The 11103-nt window shown below is 52.3% G+C and overlaps 1 protein-coding gene across 1 annotated transcript in view; it reads right to left on the bottom strand.

Annotated features, from left to right (window-relative positions):
- PWP1 (PWP1 homolog, endonuclein) overlaps positions 1-4973 on the bottom strand; it is a 21421-nt gene extending 16448 nt beyond the window's left edge. The window contains exons 1-2 of the mRNA XM_006024289.3: positions 4834-4973; positions 4672-4730 (exon numbers count right to left, since the gene is read on the bottom strand). Of these exons, the coding sequence (XP_006024351.2) occupies positions 4672-4730; positions 4834-4899 (125 nt within the window). The 5' untranslated portion in view covers positions 4900-4973. The remainder of the gene's footprint in view (positions 1-4671; positions 4731-4833) is intronic.
- Between the last annotated feature and the right edge of the window lie 6130 nt (positions 4974-11103).

Genomic DNA, 11103 nt, shown 5'->3' with positions numbered 1-11103 from the left:
AGATATTTAGCTTCAGTAACTCAGATGCGTGTTTAAACGGCTACCTCAGCCACCCTGGTTTGCTCTATGGGATTCCTTTGATATTCCTGTAAGATTTCTATGATATTGCTCTACCTTTTACCCTGTTTCCGTCCTACCCCCTGTAATCAATAAAGTTCTCCTTTGTGACTGGTGTGGGAGACTTATTGAGGGGTGGGTCTAAATTATGCCAAGGAGGCCCCTTAGGCCTGTGTACTAAGGGAGGCTTCCTAATAAGCCCCTGACTTGGGGAAGTGCCCCAAGTGCTTGTATTGGGTCTAGTACCCATTGGACGATCAGGCCTGTGTTCTCCAAGGTGCGCAGAGCCAGAAGTGAGTCCAGAGCCTTGGATGGTGGCAGCGGAACCCCAGGCTAACGGGTGTGCTCCAGGGAAGGGGTCGGCCGGAAGGGAGGCACCCTAAGGGAGGCACTCGGAGCCTGGAAGGTGGTCGGCACAGGGAGGTGGGCAGCTCAACGCAGGAGCGCCCCCTACTGGCCCGCCACAGTCCCCAATACCAGGGGTTGGCAACCTATGGTGGTCCACAGAGCCTTTGATCCAGTCCATGGACCTGGTGCTTTGGAAGCTGGTGCTCTCCCCTGGCCGACAGTACCAGCTACAGTTAGGTCCTAGTGCCCACCCAGCTGTATTCTGAACTGGGTCAATCTGGCCCACAGCTTTAAAGGCTAAGTACAGAAAAAGTCCAAGGCTGAATCAAGTCAATCTTCACAGGTTAGTATAAGATGCGTAGCTTGAACCTATAAGCAAGTGAGCAAACATTCACTTTTGATTCTGGAAAGGCAGCCACGTCTGCAGTGGCCCAGACCAGAAGCTGGAGGGTACTATAGCATGCCTCCCTGCTCTGCTGGAGCAGACAACTTGGGCCAAGGCTAGCCTGCCCACCCTGTGGGGGAAGGGGAGAGGTTTGTGGGAGAGGTGCAAAGCATCCTGGGTTGCTGAGGAACTGAGTTAACTTGAATCTGGAGGGGATCTGGGACAGAAGTTCAACACACCAATTTAACCTAAATCAGTTAAGTATGATACTGCATCCACCCAGGTTTATCTTAAACTGGTTTCAGTCATTTTGAAAGCAGTTTATGTGCCCTGAACTTCTGTTGTGTTACAGATCTGAATAGGTTTCCAGTCCCTTATGCTGGTTTATGTGAAATTTCTGTCCCTAGCCACAAAGCTGCTAACCGCTGCCCTACAGTATTTTTGTTTCTCTTTCTCAAGAGCCCTGAATTTTAAATGAACAATGCCCTGAATGGTTCCATTTCTACCATCATTGGCAACCCTGCAGAAATCTGAAGAGCAGCAAGTGAAAGGTATACCCTGACTGAATTTTTACTTATCCTAATATTTTGCTGGAGGACCCAGACGATCCCTCAGAGTTAGCCATTAAGTCTGCTCCGTAAGAGACTTCTTCCTAGCAAACATTTTATTACCTCTGGCATGCAAAATGCCCACTTCACTGACGTAAATGAACACTGGAAGACGACGATTTTGTCTCTGTGAGAACTCTATGAAATGCAGATGTCCTTCAGTTTTGAAAGAGCTTGCAGAAAATCTATTTTTGTCATTTGTTTCATAAAATGAACACTTTCCGTTCACATGACATTTTCTCCTATAATAAGAGTAAAAATTGGTAGAAGGATAATTATTCTAAATTTGAATCTAACTTGTGATCTTTGTACAGAAATAAAATGACTGACAGGCTAATGAGTTCTACAAAGTACAAGAAGTTATGAAAAGGTCATAGCATTTTTAGCTAGAGGTTATCATGAAGCTTCCATCCTGAAGTCTAACTGAAGGCATAATTACAAACAGAAAGCTCCTCAAACTCTCTCATTGTGCTTCAAATGGAAAAGGAGACAGGGAAATGGGGCAGGGGGCTGGACTTGATGATCTTCCGAGGTCCCTTCCAGCCCTAATGTCTATGAAATCTATACGCAGCAGCAATATGTAGGTTAGTTACAAATTCAAGGCTGCAAATAACAGTAAGTGATCATCAAGTAAGTACAGAATATGTAACTTTAAGGCTATGATTATTTATAAAACTTGCAAAAGCCCAAAAATTGAGAAAAAAAAAATTGTTTTTAGTATTAAATATCTAAACCAGGAATTCTCAACCAGGATGCTGTGCCCACAAGAGCCTTTTAAGTGTGCAACAGGATGCCACTCAATTTTAGCACAATTAGATGGGTAAACACCTATACACAATTCACAAGAAAAACCCAGAGAGGTCAAATAGGAATCTGTAGTGTCCAAAACATCCCGACTTCCTGTGGTCTTTCTTCTTTGCAACAGAAGAGTTCCTCTATTGTTTTTCCATAGCCAAAAAAATGAGTGAAAGCTAAGAGTTGGGATTTTATGAGGGGTGTCTTGAGTGCAAAACGGTTGAGAACCACTGATCTAGATAGTGCACATTAGAATCAAGTTAGCTAGCAATTCATTTTTGATGACAAACAGATTTTTGGAAGTAACTGTTTAATCATGCACGTGCAGGCGAGAGATGGATCAGAAACAGAATCACAGCTCTAACAGTAATAGTCTCTTATGAAAAGGCCAAAAATTAATCTGCAAGAACAGCTGATGGTAAAACTGTCTGATGTCAGACAAAACACAAACGAAACAGAAGAACAATCTTTTTTAAGAGTCCCTGTATGAGTTTTGGGGATGGTCATTATGATTTATGAGTATAATTACTGTTGGCATTTTGTAGGGTCTCTATGTAAAAGCACATGCTGGACTTCAAAAAGGCAAAGCTCAAATGAAATGGTAAAGAAATGGTTTAATTAGAGGTGACTTTTGGTGGCCACAGTAATATTGGTCCTCTCTATTGATGTAGTGGCCTGCCTACATAAATCTGGTTGCAGTATCAGTGGCCCAGGCTGGTTAGCGTGCAGTGTTGTAAATGGTTTCTTCATTTGATGTGCAGTATTGCCACTGCCAGTCATGAATAACGCAATCTCCTGCACTGAGACAGTGGTGTCCACTGGCTCCTGGAACTCATATGAGGGGCAGTGGGTGCTGGCTGGTGTGCTCTGCTCAGTGTCCTCCCTTGGCACACTTGTTACAAACTTCTGACCCACATTCCCATCCCCGTTTTCTCCTTAGCTGTCCCAAGTAATCAACTGCTGTGCCTTTAGTGGACTCCCTGATTAATGGAGGCTCATACTACCCCTGGTGGGTCTAGGCCCATGTTTCTCTTGGCATAACAAACAGGCCTGCACTGAAGCAGGATCAAGGGTACCCTTATAGACACTGGTCTACCTAATTTTCAAAGCCTCCAATAAAAGAGGTTCTACAGCATCATTAGGTATCACATTCCCATGTTCCACCACCCCAACAGTCAAAACCTTTTCCTAATATACAACCTACACCTACTTTGCTCCCAGTTAAACTTTCTTTTTGTCCCCCATAAGTGTCTACGGAGAAAAAAAAGCACTTTTAAATACCCTTTTCACATATTGGAAGACTTTTTGCATGCTCTTCTTAGCCTGCTCTTTTCTAGACCAAACAAACCCAATGCTTTCAACCTTTCCTAAAACATTATATTTTCTACACTTCAATCACTCTTGTTGCTTTGCTCTGGATTCTAAGAAAAACCTAGACCAAATGAAGTGCAGTGACCAAAACTGGATGCAGTGTTCCAGTAGAAACCCGACCTGAGCACAGAAGAGCAGAAAAACTACTTCTCAGCTCTAACATGCAATGCTCCTATTAACACTGCCCAAAAGATCTGCCTTAAAAACAAAGCCAAGCTCCTCACGTTGCTGGCTCACTCCTAGCTTGATTCATAATCACCTCCACACTCTTTTCTGACATACAAAATAGAAAAGAACTGCCTGCAAAGTAGTATTTGTGCAATGGTTTTTCTGTCCTAAGTGCAGCACTCTCTGCCTATCTTTCAAGATTTCGTCTTGTTACTTTCTGAGTATCTTATCTCTCCAGTTTGTCAAGACCATTTCAAATTCAGAGCCTGCCTTCCAAAGTGCTCACAATCTCTACTACATTGGGGGCCTTGCAAATTTTATATGCATCTTTTCTAGTCCACTGTCTAGTCATGAAAGACAATACTGACTGAAACCTGGCACAAAACAGACTGCTGCCAGACCCCACTTTAAACACCCTCCCAGCCAGACCATGAGCATGGAGAACTACTCTGCCCACGGTTTTTCAACCAGCTGGGCACTCATTAACATAGTTGCATTTAAATCGATGAGACCCATTTTTTTGACACTGTCAGCCACCACCACTTCTCATGGACCATCCTGTACCCTTGTCCAGCTTTTAATTAACAGAGGAGGAGCTCCCTGTGCAACCCCCAGGCCCTTCCCACAGCTTCACAGACCGGGAATCACTGATCTAGACCAGATTGCTCCAGCTTAAGAAAGCTGCACATAGGATAGCATCAAAAGCTTCACTGACGTAACATCACATCTGATTTCCATTTCCTAGTCAGCCCTTACCCTGGCAAGGAAAGAAATGAGATTGGCTTGATGTGATGTGATGTGATCTAGACCGGTGATGCTCAACCTTTTTGTTTTGTTTTGCTGGACCACTGCCAGTTCTGTTTACAGGCTGGATTCGGCCGGTGGGCCTGACCCAGTGCGCAGGGTGGTGGGGTGTCTTGGGGCCCCCGCCCCACTCACCGCAGCTGCTCCTGGGTCTCGGCGACTAGACGCTTCAGCTGCTCCGGGCTGAGCCGCACCTGGGGGCACAAACAGGCGTCGGTCGGGGTCGGGGTCGTAGGAGGAGGCGGGCCGACCCCTCTCCTCTCCTCCCACCCCGCCCCCACACCCCGCGGGCCTCACCTTGTCGGGCGTTTCCTTGGCGACGCCGCGGCGGACCCAGGAGGCGCAGGTGACGGGGCTCGGCATGGTCCCGGCGGCACGTGCGGGCCGCGCCGTCGCGCTCCTGATGACGGCCACCAGCGCGAACGGGCACCTTTGCGGCGAAGAGGAGGGGGAACGGGTGTCAGACGTCATCACCAAGCGCCCGGGAGGAGAAAAGGGGCGGGGCGGGCAGGTGCTGGGAAGGGCCACGGAAAGCAGGGCGAGGCAGCGGAAGGGTGCGGGTTTACTTTGCTCCGTGCGCGCCCCGTCCCCACGTCTGATGAAGTGAGCTTCAACCCGTGACAACGTGCGCTGTACAAGAGCCGTCTCCTTTGGGTCGCCTGCAACACTGATTCTCAGCCAAGGGGCCTGGGCACCCTGGGGTGCTGCCAGATCCTTGGGAGGGCGCCCTGGTGAGAGGAGATAAGCAGATAAATGCAGGTGTCCCTGCCTGGCCAGCCCCTCGGCAGGGCGGTAGCACTGTAATATATAACTCGGCTTTTGAAATGAGTGCCTCTCGCTTCACGAAAGTTGTGGAGGGTGTCTTGAGCACAGTGAGAGGCGCCTCAAGTCCAGCAAGGTTGAGAACCACTGGTCAGTGAGGTGCCAACACCACCATGCCTGGACTCCTGACGGCCCCGGGGCAGACTTTTAGTATCAGGCCCCACCTTTGCCAGAGATGATGATAATCATTATTTTCACCATTTTCAGGCCCTCGTTCTGTCCGGGCCGTGGGCAGCCACCTGCTTCACCCATGCCTGTGTCCAGCCCTGGTTGCAGATGTACCTGCCTTCTGCAGGTCCTAGTGCTTCCAAGTTGTTCATCCACGTGGGGCTTTGCTGCTCCCCTGGTAGCCTGGAGAGAAGCGCTGCGCTCATCCTGTTTGTGTTACCCCAGCCCGTAGACTGAACACCCATTGGATGGCGATGTCCTGATGACGCCACCAGCGCGAACAGGCACCTTTGCGGTGAAGAGGAGGGGGAACAGGTCAGGACAACACAGAGAGTGCCAGTGTGTTAGTCTGAAGCCTGGTAGAAGGCAAGGCAGGGTGGCCCCTCATGGCTGGGGGATGGCCCACCTACAGCATGCATGCCACAAGTGGCCAGGGCCAGATTAACCCTTTAGTGGGCCCTAAGCAAACAAACTTGGGCCCCTCGGCTGAAAATAAAATACTTATATTACCTTTTTCACTCAATAATTACTATATGTAAAATAAGAACAGCTGGGCCCCTTCTTCACTTGGGGCCCTAGACATGGGCCTAGTTTGCCTATGCATTAATCTGGCCCTGCAAGTGGCACAGGCAGCCTCTCTGTATGGCATGTGGGAGATTAGGGAGGGGACAGGCAGCCCAGCAGCAGATCCAGCAGGGGAAGGGGATCAGAGTGGCACTTGGGGAGGGTACAGGACTAATTTGTGGTACGCTGGCCAAAAATGTTGGCCCCCACTGTCATAAACTAACTGTTTCATTGAGGCATAAGCTTTTGTAAGTGACAGCTTGCTTTATCAATAAGCTATTGCTTACAAAAGTCCATGCCTCTGAACCAGTTAGTCTACAAGGTGCCACTGTCACTCTGCCCTGCCACCTTCCAATGGAACAAACCCCTATACCCAGCTGAGTGCTCCATTTAACCCACTCCAGTATTATCCAACACATTGCTGCCAAACATCTGTCCCTCGGCAGTCCTTCTGATAAGGGTTCCTCATTTATGCACTGACTTGCAGGTTCCTGACCCTCACCTGTAGCGACCTTTCCACCTCTGTCCTGATGTAGTGCTCATGTAAAGGCTGCTTCTGAGCCTTTCTGAAAAGTCTGGGCCCAGACAGGCATCCAGGGCCAGCTGGGCTGCCTTGCAGCTGGGCCAGTGGGCCAGCCGTGTGGGGACCAGAGCCCCGGATATCATGGTAGGGACCATGGACAACAATGGTGAGGCAGTTCAGGGGACCCAGCTGGGAGAGCCTGCCCAGGCCCAGCCCCAGGGACCTAGCTGAAGGCGCGACGAGGTGGCTGAACTCCTGGCTATTTGGGGCTAGGAGGACACACAGTGGCAGTTTGTTGTGGATCAGCACAATAAGCATGTGTGCCAGGCAATAGTTGCCCAGATGATGGAGCAGGAGCACTGTAAACTTGGCAGCAGTGCCGGATAAAGGCGAAGGCATTACAGCAGCAGTTTCATGCCACCCACAATGTAAAACAACACTCAGGAGCAGGACAAACCACCACACCCCACTACAAAGAGCTGGCCTGCATCCTGGGGCGCACAGCCACCAGGACCCCTTGCTACTCCTTCGCCACCAGGGCAGGAGCGCAGCCAGCGGTAGCCAGCTCGGTGGCTCAGCCAGAGTTCTTGGAGGCAGTGCTCTCCACCAGGCCCACTGCACCGCCGCCATCCGGCCATGCCAGGAGTAACACCAGCAAGGAGCAGACACCACAGGCCAGACCTGGTGCCACAGCCAGGTATAAGGGGAGCCTGGAGCAGCAGGTCCCCTGAAACCTGCAGAACAACAGCAGGGGCAGGGAGGAGCACAAGAAGTGGTCTGGGATGTCAGCCAGGTCAGCAGAGGGCGAGGGCACACCCCCACGGTGTTGGTGCCAGGCCTCACCCCCATCAGGTGGTCCAGCTTCACCCCCACTCCCCAACGCAGGGCCCAGAAGCTATGATGGGCTTTGAGCCGAGCTAGCCGCCTGTCACTGAGACCTGGGAAATCCCAAACGGTGTGGGGAACTGGGAGGCTCTCCCTGCCCCACTCCTCCCTTCTTCCCAGGGCTGCTCCTCCTTGGGCCCTCCATGCAACCCAAACCCACCTCCACCTCCTCCCTCCCTCCTTCCTTTCCTGACCTCCACTCCTTAGCTGTGCAGGGGCCCCCTTGCCAGCAGGGCCAGGACAGCCTCTCCCCCTTGCTAGCAGGCTGCCTGGGCACACAGCAGGAGGGCATGGGCAGACCCCAGGATGGATGTGATGCTGGTCATAGTGCCAGGCCCACATTGGTCTGGCTTGGGGACCATCAGCCTGACCCTACACCTGAAAGTGAGGCTACTCCCTGGGGATCCTTGCTGAGGACTGTTTTTGCCCCATTCCATGTTGCTGTAGCTGAAGATGGCCCTCTGTCTGCTCTCTCTACAGACAGCCCATTTGCCAGGGGAGAGACTGCCGCCCAGCACCCAGGAGCCACCTGCCCAGTGTCACAGACTCTGGGGCCCATCCAGATGCACCGCCTGCGCTGGGAGCGGTGTGCCCAGTGGGAGACCCTGCAGAAGGAGGCCCTCCGGATGGAGTAGGCCTGCCATCGGGAGGCCCAGGACTTCCACACTAAGGTCCTGCATGAGTGCCGCAGTTTCCACCACAACCAGGCTGTGGCCCTGGAGGAGGCCTGAGAGGAGCAGGAGCTGGCCCAGGAGAGTTTTGAGGAGCTGTGGCAACTGCAGGCTTCTGTGGATGCTGCTGTCACACACAAGCACAGGGTCGCAGAGCAGCTCCTGACCACCTTCCCTGCCCCAGCCACTCCTGGCACTGCACCCCAGTCTGCACCAGCCCCACCACAGCTGCCTGGCCCTCCTGGCCAGACCATGCCCCCAGTATCAGGGGCAGGGCCCAGCAGGAAGCACAGTTGGCTGGATGCTGGTGCAGCTGGCATCCCAGCAGGCCCCATCAGCCTGCTGCAGCTGTTAAGGGGCACCAGTCCTGCCTCCCCACTTCCCAGTCCTGGGCCTACCTGCCGTGGCTGCCCCTAAGAAAGAATACCCACCCTCCTTCCCAGAACAGCCAGGACCCTGGCCACACCAGCATGGCTCCCGCACATGGGGTAGTCAGACCCAGGTTCAAGGCCCAGGTCTGGGCTGTAGACCTGCTAGCCCCTGAGTTCCTTCTCCCTGTGCCTCTTCCCTCAGTGTTTCTCCCATGCCTCAGGACCCTCTGGGACACATACATAGTTTTTGTTCCTTTCTCATTTGGAAGGGGTTTATGCATGGGGTGTGGTGGGCCTGGATAAATGGTGGTGGGGAGGTGGAGGGTTTCATATGGCATACAGTGGGTATGTTGCGTTGCTGGTGTTGGGAAAGTTTTGGGGAGAGGGAATAAATTTGCTTTTGTTTTCACTATAGCCACACTGCCTGTGTTGCTGTGGTCCTGGCAGTGGGTGGGGATGGAGACCCCTGGGCAGATGGCCTGGTGGCAGTGCTGAGAAAGCCAGTGTCCTACTTGTGTGTGTGTGTGTGGGGGGGGTGGTGAGGGTAGGACACAGGTGGGTGGTGAACGACTTGTGCACTCTGGCTCCCATGTGTTGCTTCCAGAGTGGTGGCCCGCGCTTGCAACACTTCCTGGCTAGCTGGCTCTACTACAGCTGTTGCTGGAGGCACCATGATACACAGTGAGCCTCCTCCATCCACTGGGGCTCAAAGACCTGTCCCTGGGACTCAGGCACATTATGCAAGACACACACCATGGTGCAGATGCAGGGTATGTGCTGTGGTGCTGCCTCCAAGTGGCTGACTCTGGCCCTGGACCGGGCTGCCTGGATACAGTGGTGCTGCTGTGCAGCCACGGCCCACTGGCAGCTGGTCCAGAGGTGCAGGTGGCTCTGCTGGAGGGCCTGTAATACAGCCCAGGCAGCCTTCAGCTCCCCCTGGCTGAAGATCTGAGAGGATCTAGGCAGGGTCAACTTGTCCAAAGCTGCACAAATTGTGCTGCACCGAAGTGCATACTCAGACACGTGCACTGAGGCACAAATCTCCGGCACAAATTTGAGTTGAGGCTGTTTGTGCTGCTGTAAGCACATGTGCCTGCAGGTGGGGACATGCCCTCTTGGCGTGTTCCCATGAGTAGGAATGTGCATTTCCTTGGGGAGAATAGCAGGAGCACAATGCGTGCCGCTGCTACTTTTCCTTGGGGAATGCCTATGCCACACTACTTTGGCATGTGGCATGTTGCCCTGAGTGGGGTAGGGGAGGCTGGGGCCAGTAACTGTGCTGGCCACAGCAGCCTTACCTGGGGTCCTGGGGGTCTTTGGGAGCTGCAGCCATGGCAATCCTGCAACAGAGAGCCTGGCCAGCAGCTGGAGTGTGGCTCTGGCCAGCCAAGCTCCAGTTTTGGGTGGCACACCCTGCCACCACAGGCACCTCCCTTGCTTTTTTTTAGGCATGATGTAACAGGGAACCCTAACCCTGTTACTAGGAAGCAAAGCAGCCCCTTTGAATCTAGAACCTTCCAGGCACAGCCGTCCAATTGAGCAGGGGTTAAGGATCGAGCCCTGCTGGCTGGTCAGGTGACAGGAAAGGAAAGGCCAGAATCATACATATAAACCTCAAGCGGAGAAGGCCAGGGAGGCAACAGAGAGAGAGAGACTCCTGATGACTATGGAGAAGCTGTAGCAGCCTCCTTGGGAACAACACGCCACGCTGTGAGACAGAAGCACAATTGCATGTAAGCAGGCAGTTTGCCTCTCCTATCTTTATTTTCGTTATATGGCCACAGGGGCCTATGGTTTATGATTAATGTTAAAGCCGCTGGTTTGCGGCTGAGGTTATAGGGGAGGAGGAGGTCTCATTAGCATCAAGGAGCGCTGTGATAGAGTGCTCAAGGAGCCCTGCTGCACTAGGGGGCACCACCAGGGCCGCGAGCCCGGAGTCACTTGAAGGGAAGCTAGGAGCCTTAAAGCTGAGTCCTGGTGGGTGGACTTAGGCGAACAGTCCTAGCTACAGAAAGAGGGGCAAAACCAGAGCGGGGGGAGGTAAATCCATAGCAGTTGATACCCCAACATAGAGAAAACTATAAGACATCTGCGAGGCATGGGGCATGTAAAGGGAAGGTCGGAGCACGTATTTTGCCCTTAAGGCAACAGCTCACTATCCTACAGGTGGTGAGCCATAAAGCCTGTCTGGGAACCTGTGGGTCAGCCTCCCTCTTTAAGAACCAAATAACATCAAGTCGTGGCAGATGAGTAAGGGGGGGAAGCTGATCCCCAGGGGAGGAAAATACAGCAGGACTTGATGGGTGCCCACTCACCGGCCTACAAAAATGCAGCTGCAGATGGCACCCTATCACATGGGTTCTTTTGACTCCAGGATCTCCTGGGGTCAACCCCCCCCCACGCTGCTAATTTGCAGTGTGGAGAATGTCTGCATGTGCGGTGCTGCAGACAAGTCTGTAGCACTGCATACCATATGTCTGCGCTCATCTGGATGCACCCCCTGGGTTTATCTTGAGAACCCTGTTTATGCAATTAACAGTGCTAAGATTGTGTGGGACCCCCA

The sequence above is a fragment of the Alligator sinensis genome, unplaced genomic scaffold (assembly GCF_000455745.1).
Source record: "Alligator sinensis unplaced genomic scaffold, ASM45574v1 scaffold267_1, whole genome shotgun sequence".
Classification (NCBI taxonomy): Eukaryota; Metazoa; Chordata; order Crocodylia; family Alligatoridae; genus Alligator; species Alligator sinensis.
This window is presented reverse-complemented; position numbering and strand designations above follow the sequence as displayed.